Source organism: Camellia sinensis, chromosome 5 (assembly GCF_055761805.1).
Source record: "Camellia sinensis isolate YWXY chromosome 5, ASM5576180v1, whole genome shotgun sequence".
Taxonomy (NCBI): domain Eukaryota; kingdom Viridiplantae; phylum Streptophyta; class Magnoliopsida; order Ericales; family Theaceae; genus Camellia; species Camellia sinensis.
In genome coordinates this window covers 176501449-176523648 of record NC_138965.1, presented here as the reverse complement: position 1 = coordinate 176523648, position 22200 = coordinate 176501449, and the positions used below count along the sequence as shown (strand labels likewise).

At 32.2% G+C, this 22200-nt stretch overlaps 2 protein-coding genes and 1 long non-coding RNA gene across 4 annotated transcripts; 2 read left to right on the top strand and 1 right to left on the bottom strand.

The window, feature by feature from the left end:
- Window positions 1-1094: 1094 nt before the first annotated feature.
- LOC114281660 (uncharacterized) lies at window positions 1095-2010 on the top strand. The gene is made up of 2 exons (XR_003635977.2): window positions 1095-1276; window positions 1539-2010. It is a non-coding gene; the product is annotated as an uncharacterized LOC114281660 (long non-coding RNA).
- Window positions 2011-6629: 4619 nt separating this feature from the next.
- Window positions 6630-13532, top strand: LOC114281644 (uncharacterized). Its single transcript, XM_082870518.1, has 6 exons — window positions 6630-7307; window positions 7481-7557; window positions 7691-7727; window positions 8304-8469; window positions 8708-8996; window positions 12928-13532. The coding sequence occupies exons 1-6, from the start codon at window positions 7181-7183 to the stop codon at window positions 13237-13239; spliced, it is 1008 nt and encodes a 335-aa protein (XP_082726644.1). The 5' UTR covers window positions 6630-7180; the 3' UTR covers window positions 13240-13532.
- Window positions 13533-14681: 1149 nt separating this feature from the next.
- LOC114281632 (uncharacterized) lies at window positions 14682-21177 on the bottom strand. 2 transcript variants are annotated; one of them, XM_028224186.2, is made up of 7 exons: window positions 20834-21177; window positions 20163-20209; window positions 18370-18529; window positions 18062-18260; window positions 16098-16227; window positions 15365-15541; window positions 14682-15258 (listed from the first exon to the last, which is right to left on the bottom strand). In XM_028224186.2, exons 1-7 carry the CDS (start codon window positions 20997-20999, stop codon window positions 15094-15096), a joined length of 1044 nt encoding a protein of 347 aa, XP_028079987.2. In that variant the 5' UTR covers window positions 21000-21177; the 3' UTR covers window positions 14682-15093. The 2 variants fall into 2 exon arrangements, with proteins under 2 accessions (XP_028079987.2, XP_028079982.2); XM_028224181.2 differs by having other exon boundaries at window positions 18062-18263; window positions 20834-21176.
- Window positions 21178-22200: the final 1023 nt, after the last annotated feature.

Here is a 22200-nt window from a genome sequence, read left to right as displayed (position 1 = left end):
AAAAGGTGAATATTCACAATATACTAATTGTAAATTGTTCCTCTTCAATTTAACGTAGGTTTTTTATTTGTATTCAATATACCTATGTTTCACAGCAGGCGTACCAATACGTAATTCGATAGGGTATTAACGTTTCCAGTAACATAGAGGTACACGGAGACCATCGAGCAATTTATGGTTAACATGTTTCTTCTATAGCATCAAGAGTCTATTGCTAGTGTTGTTCCTTGAGCATTTCACATGCATGTTAAAGTTTGGACCAGTGAAGTTTACGCTGTTTTGAAGTGTAATTGTGTCTGGCATAGGGCCACAAATGGCGGTGGTCAAAGACTAGTGTAGGAGCTATTTGTGTATATAATGACCACAGGATGTTTAGGATGGTAGCAATGTGGCAGCAGAAATAACTTGAACAAGAATCTATGAGTTGAGTGTATTTTAATTGTTAATTCATGTTTGAAAAAACAAAAAAAACAAAAAAATAATTAATCTTAGTTTGACAATACCACAAACTAGATCATTATCAATACCTACAACAAGGATCTGCCTATGTCTGATATTAGAGTTTTCTTCTTGTAGCACCCCACATCAAATACCCACTTTCTGATGAATAGTCATGATATCCTCATTGTGCCTCTTATTGTTATTTTTTGGGGGTGACTTAGTTATGTTATTGCTAATAGGATATGTATAGTAGTGAGTTACAAAGGTTATGGTATTCCCATCACATTTTGTTTTATTGGTTGGAGAGTACACTGACATCTTTCCTGTCTTACAACTAAAATGAAACTCTGGATTAGCTAGGAGTACTACAAAACTCGATTACAAACATCATTCTAGCTAATTGCACACCAGAATTTGGAGCATCACGCTGTTGCAAGTCTGAATCTGTTTGCATGATTCAGTTGACTTTGTTTCTGCTGCAGATGAAGGTTCTGAGGCCAAAATTCAAACGTGTTTTATTTATTTATTTGTAGTTCATGATCAACTTGCAAAATGGAAAGTTTTGTACAAGTTATATGTTTCGTCACCACCGTCCTCTTAATGTTAGTATTCACACCTCATTCAATTAAACATTGAATTGTTGAAATTTGCAGAATGACTGAGGTTTTAATGTCGGAATTGAAGATCTCGGAGTCACAACTATGATTTTGAGAAGCCTTATTGTATAGGGTACAATCATGTGCAACAAGTGAATTCTTGATGGGTCATTTTTCAGTTTCCTTTTCAGCTAACCTGAGAGATGGTTTTATGGTGTTGAACTCTTCTGGGTTTGACAGTGAGTGTCAACTGATGGCTAATGAATGAATTTTGCTCAAAGATGCTGCAGTATATTTTTTTTTTTCAACTTACAAGAATATTTTTGTCAAACTACTTTCAATAGAAGATCTTGAAGTCATTTTCATATAGTTTTACATTTTTTGAGGTTAAAAATAATTTTTAAAATTTCAAAATATGTTTTTGGTGTTTATTTTGTCTACCGTATTTCTATTTTTTCAGAAAAAATTCATGAAACTGATTATGAAATTCGAACCAAACAGAGCCAAAGTGATGCAAGGACAGCTTAAAGGTTCGTGATGAGTTGATGACCTTTTTAGCTCTTAATGAAGCCTAGTTCTCCTCCTTTTTTAGCTGCTTCTTGCCTCTTAGAAGCCATGAATGCACTTACTATGACAGCTTTCAACAACACTGGGCTGAAATTGAAGAACAGTCAAGTCTGTTAAAAAACATTCTTTTAGTAGGATTTAGGAGCTTAGTAGGTGAATGCAATTAATCATTTTTTTAAGTGTAGGACTTGAATCATTATGGAATGTGGATTGGTGTTTGGAGTGAGAAGAGGATTTGTGTTATCTGTACTCAAGAAATGTATGGTGGATCATATGCTCATTTCAGTTACTCAGTTGGAGTGTAGTAATTTATTTTCATATATCCACAGAACATGATTAGTTCAGAAGCTCTTGTATGCTTATGCTGGCTTTGACATTTACAATGAAGGGACTGGGTTAGGAGTTAGATTCTTATTAGTGTTGATCCAAACATGTGATGGTCTAATTTGGCCTTTTGTTTTTGGATCCATTTGTCCAAAACATGGATGCTACTCGTAGTCAATTTATGGAGACATTAAATGTTGTAGGGATCAAGACTAGTAAGCTTTTGGTTGTCGATTTATGGAGACATATTAAATGTTGTAGGGATCAAGATTAGTAAGCTTTTGATTTTATAGTGCGAACATGTGTCTTTTTCATTTTTATTAGGTATGGGTGTTAATCAAATGAATAAAGATTCTATGTATTTGCTAATTTGTAGTGTAATATGTAGTTCTTTTATTGTGAGCCTCCTACCATGTCAAGAGAATCAAACGGAGGGCAGAGATGATGCATTACTAACAAAGGAAGAAGGATGCAACGGAGGAGAGGTTGAGGCTGAAGGGAAAGGAAGATGACGACTTTGATGACGATCACGACCACATACACCGGTGAGTAGCAAGACTAGACTCGACTTGACTCGAACAAACCGACCGGAATACGAAACTGAATATCCAGCATTCCCGTCTGAGTGGCATTAAAATGTAATTATTCCTGTAAACAAATAGTAATTAGTTGGTTTGGAGTCGTGAGAAGAGACAAGGGGTTTCTCTGTTTTTCCCCAATTGTGTCATTCCCTTATGCAACAGCAAAGCAAGCAAGCAGGCAGGAATTTCCATCATTCCCTTTCTGAGTCGCCTCTGCCACCGTCATAAAGGCTCTTTGCCAATCCCCTGCCACTCTGTAATCTGTTCCCTTCCCTCCCCTCTCATCATATTTTTTTACTATTTGTTACGTTTCAAAATATTAGTTTCCCATCTTATTTTTTAGGGCAAATTACATATACACCCCTCGAGGTTTGGCTAAATTACAGATGCCCCCTGAGGTTTGAGAAATTACGAATTCCCCCCTGAATGCTATATTTGCATAAGAAATTAGGGGGTAATTTGTTATGAAATATAAACCTCAGGGGGTAAATTGTTATGAAAATACAAACCTCAGGGGGCGGGATGTAATTTCCGAAACCTCAGGGGAGTATCTGTAATTTAGTCAAACCTCGAAGGGTGTATATGTAATTTGCCCTATTTTTTATTGTCCTAAAATGTTAATTTCTTTTCAAAAATCAATAACTAAAATAAGATGAATTTTTTATTTTATTCTTTTTTTAAATTCATTAAAAATACAAAAGGTATAATTATTTTTTAAAAAATATATTATCAAAGAATAATTTTAAAAAATTAATATTTTTAAAATATAGCCTTCGTTTGCGAAGAGTTATTTGGGATTTTTTTTGGTTATTTTAGTCACAAAAATAAAATATCACATTTAACTTATAATCATTACACTCTTCTCTCACAAAAAAAATCAAACCAAAATATTATTTCCAAATTAAATTTTTTAACCTAAACTAAAATAGTCACCCCAGCACAACCCCCCTCCCAATCTCCACGTGGGAGGCTGCCAATGACTGAAAAAAAAAAAAAAAAAAAAACAATTTTTAGACCAATCACACAGGACCCCAGCACCCCCCACTGGTCTCGTGCATTTTCCATGTTAGATTTGGCAAAATGGACTATTAATAATTTCTTTATTCAAAAAGTCAAATTTCTAAATTCTAAAAGATTTGTGTCCTGTCTTTTCTGTTGGCAACCACACCCAGTGTGTGCTCCTGACGAAAGTTGATGTGGTGTTCTAATTTTGACTGTGGGTTGTTTTAGCTAAAAGTTAATTTTTAATTTATTTTGGTCTTTTTTTTAAATAAAAGATGTTTAGTAAAAGGCATTTTTTAATTTTTACCTATTTTAAGTTGTATTATCTCTTTATTTTTTATATATATTTTTTAAAAAAATTGCAAAATTGGTTTTTAATTATCTTTTCAAAATAATCCTTTAGGTCACATTATTTTTCTATGTTTTATACTTCTTTTTAAAAAAAAAAGTCAAAACAAACTAAAAAGTTGATTTTTAATCCAATTTTCAAAACAAGTATGTTATTAGTTGAATTAGTGAGATCTATCAGTTTTCTGTCTCTTTTTAAGAGATACTACGGGACTTGTCCCTTAATAAATGGTGTAGAGCAATACTTTCAAACTAACCAATATGAGATGATATTAATTACTCCATACTAGGGGTGCTTAGTGAGATTCAGACTATTTAAAAGTAAAATTATAAATTAAATTGTGAAAGTTAGATTGACAAATAATCAAATCATATTTTAGACGATTTGAGATGGTTTCAATTTAAGTTGATTGAAAAATATTCTTAAACAATTATCAAATATTTATATAATATATAATACTAATTTTTATAATATTTTTTATATATATAATTACTAATTTGCAATCGTAGGCTTACGTCGGGTGTGTGGTTAGAAGCTGCATTTGTGCGTTTGTTAAAAAAAGCCAAATGTTGGTTTTTTTCTGTACAAACCCATTTGGAAGGCTAGTTAAACGCAAGATGGCAATTTACGAATATACCCTTCATTCACTTTTTAAAGTGTTGGAGATTGAGAGGGTGAAATTCTGTAATTACCAAATAGGAAAGGGGTATTTTGGTCTTTTACATTATATGTCATAGTGATATGACATCATAAATAAATATTGACTTAAAAAGTAAAAAAGTAACTTTTTACTAACTTGTCAAATTACTTTTCAAAAAAGTCAAAAAATTTGATTAGAAGTCAAAAGCCAACTTTTAATTATCTTCCCAAAACACCCCTTAATCTCTCTCACTTATTTTTACTTTGATATTTTATAAAACTAAAAAATATTTATATATTAATTATAGTGGAGCGAAATGAAGCGATTTTTGAAGATGAATTATAAATTTCAAGATTTTTAATCTGCGGTTAGTGGAATTGGTGCTTTAGCAAATTTCGTGGTATTTTGTATAATTCTACTCCATACTATTTATTACTTAATACTTGTCAAGTTATTTTTTAAAAAGTAATTAAGTATTAAATTTCATAATTTTAATCAATAAGGTCTCGTTTGGCAACTACATATTTTAATCAAAAATTCAAAAAATTATTATAAATTATCACATCACTATCACTATTTTTTTTATACATCTTTTCATAAAACGCTAATAAATTATTAAAATAATATATTTATAAACGAGGCCTAAATATCAAATTAAACACCACATAGATTTGTCTAAAAGCAAAATATAATTTCTCGTCATAAATGATACGTGCCCATATGACTTCCATATGTCATTTGATAATTTCGTCCATTATAAGTAGGGGGTAAGAAAAATTGATGAACGAAATTGCAATTTTTTGTTTTTTTTATTTTTATTTTAATAACATATGGTTTGTTTTGATTTTGAAAATTTTTATATTAATACAAATTGAACTAATTGAATATTATATTTAAATATTTTTATATTACTCCCTCCGTCCCATAATATTAGTCCCTTATTCCATTTTTCATTGTCCCAAAATATTAGTCCATCTTCAAAAATCAAGTACAAAAATAATATAAATTTCCCATTTTGCCCTTCTTTTAAATTCATAAATAATATAAAAAGTACAATTATGACATTGATATTCTCAAAAAAATGTACTATCAAAGGGTAATTTTGAAAAACTAACTTTTTAAAAGTACAATAATTGTACTACCAAAAAAAGTTGGATTCCCCAAAAAGGACCATTATTTTGGGACGGAGGGAGTATAATTTTTTGAATATTATATGATAAAAAAATATATAGGTGGTGTTTGGCAAGTGGTTTTAGGGCTAAAATAGTCACAAAAAACAAAATAGGTTATTTTAGTCATAACAAACAAAACATCACATCCAACCCATAATCATTACATTCTTCTCTCACAAAAAAAGTCAAAAAGTCCTTCCCAAACCAAGCTTTTTAACCCAGGTTAAAATAGCTAAAAAAGTCAAAAAGTCAAAAAATCAACCCACTTTCCAAACGGAAGCATAATATGATTTTGTGATAAAAACTAAGAAGAGAAACATTTATAAAGAAATTTTCATACATTTTCTTTATTTATTTTCAATGTAAATTTTTTTTAATTTTCTATAAAATCTTTAAAAATGTTATACAAATTTCTTTTCTGCATCAAACAAAATCAATACAATTGAACTGTAGTATATGGTTTATTATATCGATTTTTCAATCATAAAATCAAAAGAATCAATTCAATGTTAAGTATTCTCTCAACACCAACCAAACCGAAGTATTTACTCCCTTACTATATTATTTCTCTTTCTTTTCCGTTTCTCATGAAAATAGTTTTAACTTAAAAAAATAATTACAAATTTATGATATGACCTTTTTCATAGTGACAACCCTTCATGAGGAATGTGGTACCTTTAAAAATTAATTACAAATTTATGAAATAATTTTAATTTTTAATATTTATATAATTTTAGTGATTTAAAAATATTTTTTAAAATCATGTAAAAATCACCCCAACAAAACAATAGATAATAATGTGTGCACAGGGGTAAAACTGTGAATAGAAAGGGCGTCCTCATAAGCTAGGCTACAAACAGTGGAGTGAGGAGGGTCGTCAACATCAATGTCCTTTGTTTCATTTATTATCAAAGAAAAAAATGAGTATAAATTCTTCATGGGCTTGCCTTTGTGATCATGACGACGTTGGCCTATATATCACAATTCTAGAGAGAGAAAAAGAGGGGGGAGAGAGAGAGAGAGGAGAGAAGGTCAAAGCAGCAGCAGCGAGAGCAAGAGCAGAAGGAGGCAGCGCAGCAGAAGCAAGCAGTAGTTGTAGTTGTAATGATTTCTGGGTGGTGGGGAGAGAGAGATATCAGAAAAGCTCGTGATGAGAATTTTATCTTTGCAGGCTAATTATAATTTACAAACAACAGAATAATAAGCGCATCACGAGAGACCCCAAACTCCTTCAGCTTCTTTCTTTCTCTCTCTATTTTCTATATTGCGCTACCTGCCTGCCTACCTCTCTGTAGCTGAAAATCTAGACAGTTCCAACGGGACTGCATAAGATAAGAGAAGAAAAAACGAACAAGTCTGTTTTCAGGAGGTGAAATTGAATATTTGAAAGGTGTCCCAAGGGGTTTTGGAGAAGAAACAGGTGGTAGAAAGAAAAAAAAAATCATCAGTAAGGGAGGGAAAACGAAGAGGCTTTTGAAGATCCAGACTCAACACAGAGAGAGAGAGAGATGGGTAGTTGTGGAAGGAATGGAGCTGTGAGACAGTATATAAGATCGAAGGTACCTCGTTTGAGATGGACTCCTGATCTTCATCACTGCTTTGTTCATGCTATTGAGAGGCTTGGTGGTCAACACAGTAAGATCTCTCTCTCTCTCTCTCTCTCTCTCTCTCTCTCTCTGTTGGTCCTTCATGTCCTTGTTTTGGTCTTTGATTTCTTCTTGTGTTTCATATGGTTTTTCTTGATACAAAAAATATCATTTTACTATTTCTGCTTCTTTTTTTATTTTATTTTTTTATTTTTATTGTAGAAGCCACACCAAAGCTTGTTCTTCAGTTGATGGATGTGAGAGGACTCACCATCTCACATGTCAAAAGCCATCTCCAGGTTATCATTTTTATTTTCTTTCATTTTTTGCGCCTCCTAATTTTTATTTTTTTATCAGCCCTAATTTATATATATACACAATTGATGCATACTTATTGTGATTCTATTTTGGTTAATATTCTGTTCCTATCAGATGTACAGAAGCATGAAGAGTGACCTGATCAGACAAGGTATACAAAATTTGTCATTACTTATATTTGTTGAAATATATATATATATATATATATATATACCACCACAAACACAAACCCATTTATGCTAGTTCATGTTTTCTGATTTAACCCTCCGTGCATGTGTTTCTCTGACCTGTGTTTCCTCTATTAGCTTAGCACTCGTTCTTGTTGGAGATCAATCACACTTTTGCTATGTTTTGGAAATGAGTTGTTTCCTAACTTCATTTATTATTATTAAATCATTGCCAATACAATAAAGTTGTTCCCTAGCCAAAATAGATGAGCACAGAATAAAACTACTATTCTTATAAATCTTCTAATATTGGCATTTCTTATGAAATCCACAACCCTAATTCCTAGTGCATAGTTTTCTGAATCAGAACCGTGTTATAAATGCTACTATGCCTCATTTGGATTTTCTTGTTTGTTGAGAGACTCTGATCAAGTCATGCACACACACACATACATACATACATACATACATCAACAACAAAATAGAAAAAATGGGCATGAGTTATTTTTCTCTTATATATTCTCTTTGACCAATTTGTGTTGTGTTAAAAAAAACAACAGAGAGGATAAAACAATCTTTTGAAGATCGTGATGATGATGATGAAGGGTGTGTTGATCAAGAAAATGAAAATGATGTGGATAGTTACCATCCATCTTCAAAGCCCATTGAAAATGAAGAATCAGATTCTCACTTCATGTACAGCAGCAGTCCTTTCCCTACAAAAAGGTAGGTGAGCTTAGCCTTAGCCCTTTTAATCCTTATTATATGGGAATAGGAGAGGAGTATTGTTTCAGACCCAAGTCTCAAAAAAGGTTATGCCAAGAAACAAAAAGGATTTTGCATCTACTATACGCTTGCATTTCATTGTTGTCTTTACTGTTTCCAAGATTGTGTGTGTGCGCGCTTTTTGTATCTTTATCTTTTTTTTCTTGATGTTCTTTTTGTATTGTTTGCTTTGTCTCAGAGCTAGAATCGAGACGACGATGAGTTCAATCCCAGAGAAGCAGCAATGCAGCCAAAGAAGAATATGTGGGGGAACAGTCACAAATCCGTACTTTTTTGATGATTATACGCAGCAGCAGCAGCAGCAGGAGCAGACTAGTGTGGCTGAGAAAAGTGGATTAATAGTAGTAATAAAGGAGAAAGAGGGAAAAGAGAGTTGTTACAGATGGCAGACCCACGAAGCAGCAGCAGCACCTCCAATACCCACAGCCACAGATGCAGATGCAGTGCAAGAATCCGATTTCCTTAAGGTACAAACACACTATAGCCTCCCTCCTCACCACGCATCTATGTATTCTCTTTCTACTCTCTCCCTCTTTCTCTCTCTACAGTATTAATCTTGTTTTTTACCCAGCTTTTATGATGGTGTTGGAGTGTCTTGTTGGTTTTCTATGACAACTTTCAAGTTTCAATTTCAAACTCTTAAGTCATTGTTCAAAAATAAAAACTAGGTCATTGTTTGTAGAGCATGGTTTTCATTTTTTTTTTCTTATTTATTTATAATATTACTAGAAGATGCCCTCTTGATTGACCAGCGCATATAACCCTTTGGAAAGGAAAAAAATAGCCTAATTTAGGTTAAAATTCACAAAAAGATAAAATAGGCTAAAATAGTTAATAAGACAAAATATCACATTAAACTCATAATCATTTTATTTTTTCTCTCACAAACATCACATCCAACCACGAAAAAATCCAATCATCTTTCAAAATACAAAAATTTTAACCTACTAAAATAGTCAAAAATTAAAATAAACTACTAAAATAACCACTTCCCAAACAAGGCCAAAAAGTCTACTAAACCGTGAAATATGTTGCGAAAGATATAATATTATAAAGATGTGGGGCTGAGATTTAATTGATATATTCACAGTGTGTACCAAGTGCATTTAAGGTGGTGTTTGGAAAGAATTTTAGTTGGATTTTTTTTCATTTTTTTTCACCAAAAGACAAAAAATTTGCAAAATTAAAAAAAAATACATCCAAACAAAATATCACATTCAACCTCATAATCACTTCACTTTTTCTCTCACAAACATCACATCCAACCATAAAAAAAAACTCAGCTATCTTCTCAAACACAATAAAAATTTTCTTTAATAATATCTTACATCTAAAAAAATCTACGTAGAAATTCACTTCCCAAACACCATCTAAGTCCCACACATTGATCATTTTATTTTGGATAAAAATTTTAAATTTTTATTATTACCATGTTAAATAAACATCACATCCAATCATAAAAAAATCAAACTATCTTTTCAAACATAATAAAATTTTTCTTTAATAATATCTTACATTTAAAAAAATTTACATAAAAACTCACTTCCTAAATACCATCTGAGTCACACACATCGATCATTTTATTTTGGATAAAAATTTTAAATTTGTACTATTGCCATGTCAAAATAGCACAACAAAATAGTAAATGAGTGGATTACAATTATTGTCTTTTGTGGACTAAAGACTAACCAGTGCAGTCTTTCTTTCATGGTTGCCATAAGTTGTTATTGTTGGGGGTGGTTTGGACATGACATATTTGTTTATTATGAAAAATTATGTAAAAAAATAGTGAGATAATGTGACAAAAATAAATTATTTAGGCCTCGTTTGGAACAGGTTAATTTAGTAACTTTTTAGCTATTTGGCTAAAAAGGTAGGTAAAAAAAACTTGTATGTTTGGGATAACTTTTTGACTAATTACGAAAAGATGTGCAAAAAGTAGAGAGAAAAGAGAATCTGACTTTTTGGTATGGGTTGTTGGTTTTTTGGCTAAAATAGCCTCTTGCCAAACGAGGCCTTAGTCTCTGTTTGGGAAGAGACTTTTTGAGTTTTTTTGGCTAAAATAATCACAAAAGACAAAATAGGCTATTTTAGCCATAACAAACAAAACATCACATTCAACTCATAATCATTACACTCTTCTCTCACAAAAAAAGTCAAAATAGTCAAAAAACCAAAAAGCTCTTCCCAAACCAAGCTTTTTAACCCAGGTTAAAATAGCTAAAAAAATCAAAAAATCAAAAAGTCTACCCACTTCCCAAACCAACCCTTAGGCCTCGTTTGGGAACATGCTAATTTAGTAACTTTTTGACTATTTGGTTAAAATATGAGCTAAAAAAAATTAGTATGTTTGGGATGACTTTTTGGCTTTTTACAAAAAAAATGTGCAAAAAATAAAGAGAAAAGAGAATCTTTGACTTTTTGGTATGAATTATTAATTTTTTGATTAATTTAATAATTTTTTGATTTTTTTGACTAAAAATGAGAGTTTTCAAACGAGGCCTTAGTCAATAAACAGTTTATTTGACTTGTAGCCAAACTCTTACAAGGAGTATCTGCAATGCCCACTTTTTTGTTTTTAAGTTTGGTATTTTCTTGATAAACTATTTTATTATATGGGGCACTTCTTACTGTTTGGGTAGATGGTTAAAAGTCATTTTTTTAACTTTTAATATATTTTTGGTCATATCATTTCTTTATTTTTTTTTATATATTTTGTCAAAAAAATCAAAACAAATCAAAAAATTAATTTTTAACCAACTTTTCAAAATAATCTTTAGTATAACGAGCTGGTTAGAACTTGACCGCAAGGTCATAACTTTGAATTTAGCTAGTCACTTGGTGCATATAATAATGTTAAGCTAAGAGGGGGTGGAATGCCAAGTAAGATTTAAATCCTTGCAAGGAGAGGGGAGAGTGAAATGGGAGACAACTTAAATTCTTGCAAGGAGAGTGAATTCAACTCCCAGAGTATTAATTTAACAATTAATCACTAATTTTTGCGAATCGATTAGATATTCAATTTGTATCTAATATCCTCTTCCAGGCACCCTTATTTAATGGGGTCTCAACTTGGCAAAAAAAAATTAAAAATTTTCACGTGCTTTTCATTTTAAAAAAATTGTTTAAATGTTTTTTTATTTATTTTTTATGTCTTTAGCATTTTTCGTAGCATTTTGTTTTTCAAATTTTCTTTTACATTTTATTTTATATCCCATAGTTTAGTTGTGTGGGGTTGGTGGGAAATTAGGCACAATAATACATTGGAGGGTTTGACACTTTCTACGTAGCAGTTTGGTTGGTGGAATTAGGTTTTCTACACTTTTTTCAATGCATGGAAGAATTTTGCATTTCTCAGTTTTCACAAGTTCCATCACAACATCTCATCATATGCTTTATAAAGCAAATTGATGAGAAATGCGGCGTCCAAACACACCTTTTGCTCATTCTCAGTTGAGTTTTACTACTGCCTGCAATTCTATAGTCAGTCAGTCATGTATTGTCATTTCAATTTATCTCCAGTACATAAAAACTGTTGTGCTTACCAATATTCATTAACCCTGTTGTGATTCATTAAAACATTTTTTGTTTTGAATTTTTCTCCTGTACTATTTCCCCCATGAAATCATTTTATACAAAATTATATTACTAAAACTTATTAGTCCATTTGAGTTTTTCCCTTTTACCAAGTATTTCAATGGATTTGAAAAATAGAAAAAAAATTAAAATAAAATAAAGAGAGTAAAAATAAAGTTCTATGCCGAATACTGTGGTCCACTCCATTTTTGATACACAACAATGGGGGCCCCTACTAGTGATATTCAAAAATGGCCCTTTAAATGCAGGGTATAGGACTTAGCAGTTTCTTTACTGTAGTAGGCCACCTCATTCTTCAAGTAATAGTCTTGTCCTATTTTATTCTACTAATTATCTAGTCAATTATTTCTAAGCCTTTCTAATTTTAAATTTCAATTGATCAAAAAGTATACAATTACTTAATAATTTATGATCATATTAAATTTAAGCCTGCAATACCATTAGTCATTCTTGTAACTCATGGAAGTTTGGTTTTGAGTAGAGCATGGTTTTTACTGACTAGTATTCTATTTTCAGTTTACAAGTAGAACAACAGTCTTTTGGATCTTGTTAGATTGGTTTTTTTTAGGTGCTGGAAGAGGTACGTGTGGCATTACCTCACACAAATTATCAATTGTCAACACTAACATGAAAAATGACGAGTTTCACTGTATATACCAATCAATCACCTTGAAAATGGGCAAGACTCAGTACATGTGAATCTCTCCAAATCTCGCGCACACTAGGACTCTCCAATACTACATTAAAATAAGCATGTAATTATGGTAGATTTGGGTTGATGAAACATGTTTTCTTTCACAGGTAACCTTGCAAGAAGACAAAAAATGTGCATCATCAAAGAGGTGCAAATTCGATGATTACTCTAGACATGGACATGAAGATGACGATGAAGAAGAAGGTGGGGGTTATGGATTGTCATTGTCACTCTCACTGCGTCATCATCCCTATAGACAGAGAAGTAATGCTTCATCAACAAGTGAGATTAGTGAGGCTATCTCATCATACTCTAGGAGGTCTCATGTCATCAATGACTACTCTGGCTCCTCCTCCTCTTCTCATCAAAACCATACCATTAACTTAGATCTCTCTATGGCTTTATGTGGTAGTACCTAAGAAGAAGAGAAGAAAAAAAATTGTTTCAGTGTAATTCTTTCCTATTTTGCTCTTTTGCATGGTTGAATATTGTATCCCGCTTTCGGGATTTGAAATTTGCTGAGGAAATTTTCTACGTATAATGTAAGTCTTATGTTAAGAAGTAGAGATCGTGCAGAGTTTACATTCCATTCTTTCTCTGATATTAATGGTTATTTTTCTGTAAAGTTGGATTGCAAGCCTGCAACAACTTGAACTGGATCTTGATTTTGTATTCTTAAGTTGACTCAAAAAAAATGCCTTTGTTCCTGTTTGTAGTTTTGTTGTTTTTGAGATGGCTTTACAAAGCATTATCTAACTCAAGTCTATGAAAATTTTGGATGTTTGACAATAAGCCATTTATGAAATTTTCTTGTAGGCTTTATGAGATATAGATCCCGTTTGGTAGAGTTGTGAGAAAGTAATTGTAGCTTATACTTTAACAGCTTATAGTTTATAACTGTGAACATAAGTTAATTTTTGACTTAAAAATTAAATTTTTTCTCTCCTACTCAAAGAATAAATTGATTTTTGACTTACAAAAAGTTATAAGCTGTATTATTAAGCTGAACCAAATATATCAAAATAGTTTAAATTAAATTAAAAGTTAAAATAAGCTGAAAATAAATCTTACCAAACAGCGTCATAGCCTAATTTTGTTGTTTTCTGTATTTGTTTTTACAAATTTTGAGACAGCTGTATAAAACAGTATCTAACTAAATGTCTTTGAAAACTTTGGATGTTTGAAAATAAGCAATTTATGAAATTTTCTTGTGGGCTTTATGAGATAGCGTAAGTAACCAAATCATTGAGTCACATGTTGCTTCCGACCTTCTATGGATGAGAGAGAGAGAGAGAGAGAATAAGATACTGAGTGCAAAGAAATAAAAGTGTATATAAATAAAAGCTTCCTCTTGGTACTTTTTAGGGGAAAGTAAAACCTATAAAGCAGACATGATCTTGCTTGAAATTGTGAGTCTGATTTTGTGCATGATATACTACTGCAATGCAAGTGAGGTCCAAAGCAATGAAGCCCAACCAGTCAAAAAGTATTCACTTCACACCCCATAGAAATAGAAACGTGTAAAAAAAAATTGTGGGGCCGTTGCTCCAAATATCTAAAGATATACACTTGTACACATCCTCATAATAGCCCCAAATCCAAAAAAAAGAAAAACAATAAAATAACGAAAAAATGCATACAAAATTAAAGGCCTTTTAAACTTCTATTTCTTACCTCATGTGAGCAGCAATTTTGACGTTGCGTAAATATAGTGCATTTTATTTTATTAGAGGGATGTGCCAACATCACGACTGCATGTAATTAAGACTATTCGTGTATACAGAGGTATATATATATTAATACTTCCTACCTAGTGCTAGAGATAATCAAAGGGAGATATTGCCTACTAAAACTGGCCTAGTTTGGGGATGGAATCAACTTTTCACTTTTGTGACTAAATGATCATCATATTATTAGGATACAGATCCAATCATGTGGACTTATATTTCTCAACATGTACTAAAGTTGAGCGAAAGTAAAGAATATGAAGTAAATCTAAGTTCTTATCAACATGTTCTAGTTGACTGAAAATAAGTGTGTCAAGTATAATCCACATTGAAGCGAAGCAAATCATAGTCTGTCAAGGAGCAATCCATTCTTCATCACATCTTCCTCTGGGTATCATCACCAGACAAACAGGGTTTCAGAGATCTCCATAGCAACCAGAACCACAGATCTAACCCTAACCCGTTACTAGAAACTAGCACCAGATTAGTCTTTTGACTTTTTGAGTCCTGCTTGTAGAGAAGATGATGTCCCAAACCATAGAACCATTATTGATTCTTACTTCCATTTCTTGCCTTTGTATTCAAAAGTAGTGACTTAATGCAGAGTCGTGGCTTAGTAGTAATAAGGTTGAGCGGAAGAACTGAGATAGCAACCACCAATGATCCATTGGGTAATCCAGAGATGGGTAGCAGCTCCACCAGAACTGATAACTGTAAATTTATTTCATTTATTTATCATTTAATCACAAAAAGAAACTACACAACTCAAAAGAGATTAATTTATGACTATAAAGTTGCAAGGTTTTTTTTTTTTTACCTCCGGAGATTTCAGGTCCACAACTGAATCTGGTACAACATCTTTAACTGCTGTGGCCACAACGCTAAAGCATTTGTTACGGTCTAACAAAGCTATTTCTTCAGAATCTTTAGAAGTATTTCTTGAAATCTTCAGCTCTGCCTCCTCAATTCCCCTTCTGTTATACCCAACTGCAAACTACAATACTCATATATAAGAATTTTTTCCCTAGCATATCTAGAATCATTGTGCACACACGCACACACATGCACACACAAAAAAAAATTCTTGCAAAGAGGAAAAGAAACGAAAAAAGATCATACAACAATGCTATTGCTTAAACTTATCAAAATGAAACAAAAAATAGAGAAAAATCCATTGTTGATAATGGTCTCCTATCAAATATGTAATTCTATACAAAAACAATTTTCAGGTTTGCTATGAATCCCATACATACAACAGTGCACTGGAGGCCAATTGTGTCAGTTCCTGCCACTCTCCATATAGTAACCTATCACAATTTTTTTTCAAATGCCCCATCCAAAAACAAGACAAACATTAATCATGATGAACCAGGAACGTAGTAACAGTCATGAATCCCATACAAGTGATGTGAAGGTGCACTGGAGACTAGTGATGTCAATTCCTGCCAATCTCCATACACAAACCTATCACAATGTCTCTCGCTTCAACCTCTTCGCTGAATGTACATATGAAAGCTGAACAATGCAGTACCAATAGAATCGATTCATACCTTTATAGGTCGTGCAAGCTTGTTCCGTTTATCATTTACAAACTGAATAACAAGCTTTGACACAATTGCACGCAGTTCCTTCTCATTCAAACAACAAGTTGCTTGGATAGGAAAAATGCGATGACACCAACTGCACCAAACATATGACAGCCACTAGTTATTTGGTAATGCCTATAGCAAGATCATAGTCAAGATAAACTAAACCACAAAAATCAATAACATGAATAAGAAAGGTCCAATTTTAATGCACCAGATTCCTTGCCTACATGAATAACTAAAATTTTGTAAACCACACCCCCCCCCCCCCTCCTGGCTACGATCCAGAGTAACTTGAGTTGAAAAAAGGGAATTACAAATACGGCACGAAAGTTTATCAAAAATGCATATTCCCTCACTCTTGTTTCAAAAATTATAAATACCCCTGCTAGATTAGTCACTTTAATAGAGTCAATAACAAAAATTAACTAATTTCCCTCCAATAACCAAAAAATGATAATTACCCTACTATCCTCGTCTCTTTTCTCCATCACCAAACTCCTCTCTCCACCACCACCATATTCCCCAACCCTTCACCACCATCAATCGCCACCTATGAAAGGGAGTGATACTCCATAGATACTTGTGGATACGTAGCTAATACATCCCAAGCTTATCGGATATCGGATACTTTTTGAATACTCTAGGTCACGAATCTCAACTATTATTAAATTGAGATTGTAATAATTCCTACATAACATTATAGTATAATTGTTAGGATAAATATTATAATGGTTTTTCAATACTTTGCTTGCTTCTTAGGGAATGAGGGGGAAAAACAGTGAAATTAAAGTAGGACACTACTTTTATCAAAATTTATTGAATTGATGTATACTTGACGTGTCATACAAGTGTCCACAGTTGTCAAATCATGAATAGAAATCCTAATTTTGCAAATCGTGAACCGAATCAAATCGAATAAAAAATCGTTAAGATTTAGTACAAACTATAAAAATGATGTTAAACAATCATATATATGAAGAAAAAAATTTAAATAAATTGATTTTGGAACATGTTATAAAATAATTCTTTTAAAACACATGATTAAACTGTCTAATTAGGAATACATTGTCTTTATAACAAGAGATGTGAATACAAATCTCACCAATCATAATATAATCTCTTTTGACATTCAAAAAATGGGTGAACCCTACATATAGTATAATAATAAAAAAGAATTAAGTAGAATCCTTTATTTTAAAACCTACGTAGAATCACATAACAACCATTTGAAAGAGATTAGTGCAATCCAGCAGTTTGACACACCCGTTTTCCATTTGTAGCTTATATGATGTGTCTACAAAATAACCTACCAAAAATATATTAAAATGCTCTGAAGGAAAAATAGCTAATATAATACTAATATATAATCTGAGGAACTACAATCAACTGGTAGAATATCTACATTAGCATCCATGTCAATGGGAAGGTGCCTAATTACCATGGAAGATATCTCCTTCCCACATGGAGAAAGATAATCTAGCTAATTTGTTGATCTTTTAGTTTCTCTGTACTTTCTAGATCAACCAAAGGTAACTTTTTCAGCTTAGAAAGAACCCAAATAGTGTAAGCACTGTCGAGAGACTCATGCTCACTGTTCTTTATTTAGTCTTCCTATCATGTGAAAATAGATGCTTTTTTTGTCTAATAGTCTCCTCCATTTCTCCATCCATTTATTATTGAAGCAATAAGCAAAAGAAGCAACAGGTGCGTACACAGGCCACATTTAAAGAACTAAGGGAAGCAGTTAAAATAAAACAATAATAAAAAGTGAGATTAACTACCTCCACCAAATTGTTTGGGATATATAAGAAAATAATTTTGTAAACTTGTTTCAGAAGATTATTCACATAGAACAGTACTACAAAGAAAAAGAAGAGACAAAGAGCCAATAATATTAAACAAATTAGGGCAAGTAAGCAACTTACAGTGGTGAATTTAAACTCCCAGATTCCAGAAAACAAATAATTTTTGACACAGTATCAACAACATCAAGAGAATCATTTCTAGGAATGGTAAAAAGAAGCAACCCACTCCCTGTCAGCTTAACTAGTGAAAGGGTAGGACTTCTTTCTTCATTTGTATCTGATTTGGCAGAGGTCAAACAAGAATCTTCTAACAGTTTACCTGCTGTCAGGAAGTAAAAGTCAATCAATTCTTTATAATAAAAAAATTAAAAAAAATTATATCACCAGAAGTGCATTTGAAATTTATGTCACATTGTCCATAGAATTACCACTAGAGTCCCCAAAGTTAGAAGCAGCGCTCTTGCTTTCTATACTGCTGGGGCATTCACTGTCTAATTCCAAAATGCATAATTTCCTTCTCTTAGCAGCAACATTTGCATCAGAGCTTTCCGAACTTACATAGATGCTACAATTAAAGATTCCAATACACTGCAAAAGTCAACAAATGGACATGGTTGCTGAGAAATATTAAAAGAACTTCACTTTATTCATGTATTATTTTGAACTGGAAACATGGTCTAATGTACATGAGAGAACAAAATGTGGGTGTAATAGAAATTCAAACCATAATGGATTCAAAACTTCCCCATTCAAAAAATAGCATGTTTATATTATCCTGCTGAGCCTGAGGAAATGTTTAAATTTTCATGAGTGATATGAACAAAAACATGACTGTCATTGATAATTTCTTTACTGTTTGTTCAAATACTAAAACACTTATCATTTTTGGTATTGCAGGTCAGTCAAAACATCTGCAGAAGCATCAGAACACATGTAACAAAAGCTTGAAATAAGGTTGCCTAGCAACACCAAAAGGACATCTCCCTATTTACTCAAACACAATAACCCAAATGAATGCCATTAAATCAGTAAACATTTTCCAAACTGCTTTTGTTTTCCTTTTTTTCCCCTCAAAATAACAAACAATTGATCAGTAAAAAGGAGTTTTGATTAGTTAGTCTAATGCAATTGGATTGATCATATGAGAAGTAGAAGAACTCATAGTTTGTCAGCTCCTCATACAAACTCTCAAACCTGAATAGCCCTCATTGCATTCATGCATGGCTGAAACATGAAGGGGAGCAAACGTCAACTCAACCCCAGAAGGGAGCACAAGTTGGCAGGAACCCTCCACCATGGCGGGTGTTAGCACCCTAGACTTGAGGGCTGCATGATTGGCTTCTAGTGGCACCTTGAGCCCATGTCAACCAGACCAAGGCATGAGCGAGGCATGCCTAGACAACAAGATGGGAGCATGATAGTGTCCATATTGCAGTGACACTTAACCCATGGACAAGTGTGGGTGGCATAGCAAATGCAAGGCACAAGATAGACTTGGACCAAATGCTTGGCGTGGCATACTTGTGGGTTCATTACAACCAGTATGGCAAGACCTGATCTAGTGGCCAAGGAAAAACCACTTTGTGGTTGGCTTGCACTGATCAGACAACAAGGTGGTTGGCAGCAGTTGTGTTTCTGACAGTGGCTATAGCATTATGGTAGCATCTATTTCAGTTGGCAAAGGTTGATTGGGTAGTTCTGAATTTGTGTACCCACATGTTAATTGCTGATTATAGAGATTTTGGTTATACTAGAAAGGCCCGATTCCTATGGAATAGTGTGATTTGTATTGTGGTTCGGGTTATTTGGACAGGAAAAAAAAATTGTGAGATTTTTTTATGACAAGTTTAAAGATGTTGGCAAACTATGGAACAAGATTTGTTATTTGTCATCTTTTTGGATTTTGGGTAATTTTTAGAAATTGGAAGGCTATTTGCCATGTGTTATTGTTATTTCCTTTTTTTTCTCTTTTCTCTTTCTTGGTGGACTTCTTGTCCTCCTTGATGTGCTTTGTAACTTAGTTACATTTTTTCTGAACTTATCTTTACTATTGCTGATCAAAAAAAGTTATTGAAAGTACGTCTATAAATTGTTTTCTTTGTTTGAAGTGGTTCAGTATTGTTCCATCTGTTGCAAAGATAACAATAAATCAGCTCTGCAAAATGTACAACAGCTAACAATAAATGTAAATAGCAACAGATAGAGGTCTTAAAAGATAAACCTTTTCAAGAATGGACATGGCTTCTTTTGTGGCACTTTTTTCCCTCTCTGAAACAACAACAAAGTTTTCAAACTTCAGTTTCCAACGTAAACAAGTAGTTACATATATGCATACAAAATAAAAATCACTATCTATATATCACAATCTCCATCAACTAGATTTGAGTGCTTAAATATATAAATCATGAGAAATATTAAAGAAAAAAAAAAAACACTTTGCCAATCAAACTATCACATTTGTGTCACTTTACCCCTTAAACTATCAATTTGAACAATTACCCCTTAAACTAGTGACAATTAGTTCACTTTATACCAAACCATTACCAAAGTTAATATCTTTGACGAGTTTACTACAGTTCAGCTTAGGCACCACAAATTACAGCAACACAAAATTTGGGGAAAAACAATTTTGACCAAGGATTCATCAAAAGAAAAAAAATGGAAAAGTTTGACATACAATATATTCTTTCAATTAAATTGGATGATGAAAAATTGAGTTATTATTTAAAATATTGCTGAAAATGTTTCCCAAAAAAAGTTCCACAAAACAAAAAAATCATGCCCACCGCAATCAATTGTCATATACATATACACAGGCAGAAAGAAAGGAGATTCAATGTGAGAGAGAGAGAGAGAGAGAGAGAGAGAGAGAGAGAGAGAGAGAGATGAAACTGATGGGGCAGGTGACGAGAAAGCCAGATTGGGAGTGATAGAGGAGCGAAGAGGCGGCGTTGTAGTCGAAGCGAGGGATGCTTATCACTGCAGAATGCTGCTCCCATGGCTTCATGCTCACTCTCTCTCCTTCTTCTTGCACTTTCACTTCCATTTCTTCAGCCATGTTTGTGTTGTTTGTAATTGCACTTTTCACAGAGCACTCACTGCTTACCCCCCCCCGGGGCAAAAAAAAAACCCTAAAATTTGAAGATATTTCACTGTCTTTGTGTTCTGTTTGGAGGGAAATTCTACGGAAGAGAAGAACTACCCTAATGATTCATCTTTCTAAATTCTGAAAATTAGAAATTTTTTTTATTTTGTTTTTTAAATATATATTTTTTGTTTTTAGTAAATATTTTTAAAATTTTAAATAATTTTTTAATTTTTTTAATTCACCTTACTGAGATATATCTAAATAGTAAAATATTTTAAAAAATTAATAAATACAATAAAATATACTAAATTTTGATTTCTTTTTTCGTATTTTTAATATTTAGTAAATTTTTTAAAATTTTTTTTGACAAATATGATACAATATTTATGTTATGTGTATTTAAAAATTTTAAAAATTCATTGAAAACAAAAATAAAATTTTCTGAAAAATATTTCCTAAAAGCCAAAACTCTGCATCTTTTTCATATTTCTCCAGATTAATGACATAAATTTTGAGGAATTCTAGAATTTTTTTTCAATCTGTTATAAATATTTTCGAAATGCAAGGATAAAAGAATAAAAAAAATTTGACAGAATGAGTTTCACTGTATCATATAATAGAATAAAAAATCAACCGTGCTGGGACCCAGTGGGGTGACCCTAGCAACCCCAAATGACAAGAAAAATAAAATAAAATAAAATAAAAATTTCGACCAATCAGATTTCACTGGGTCCTGGGATCAGCCCCAATGGAGGTCTGATGCATTTCTCATAAAAAAATATATATATTTGCAAAGAAAAAATTATTTATATTATACTGTGTAATTAATTATAATGAAATATTAGGCTCCATTTGGAAATAAATTATTTTAATTGATTATTTGATTATTTTAGTTTAATAAAAAAAAATTATATTTGGGATTTTTTTATTTTTATTTTTTTGTAATTGATTTGATGGTTGTGAGAAGAAGAAGAAAATTTGATTATAAGTTTGATATGATATTTCATCTAGTATTAGCAATTTTAGCATATTTTAGTCTCGTTTTGGAACTTGGCTATTTATTAATTAATTTTTTGACTATATAATTATTGAGCAAACTTTACTTTATCCTCCTTTTGGTTTTGGCCATTTGTGAATTACCCTTAACGTTCGAATATCACCACATAACCTC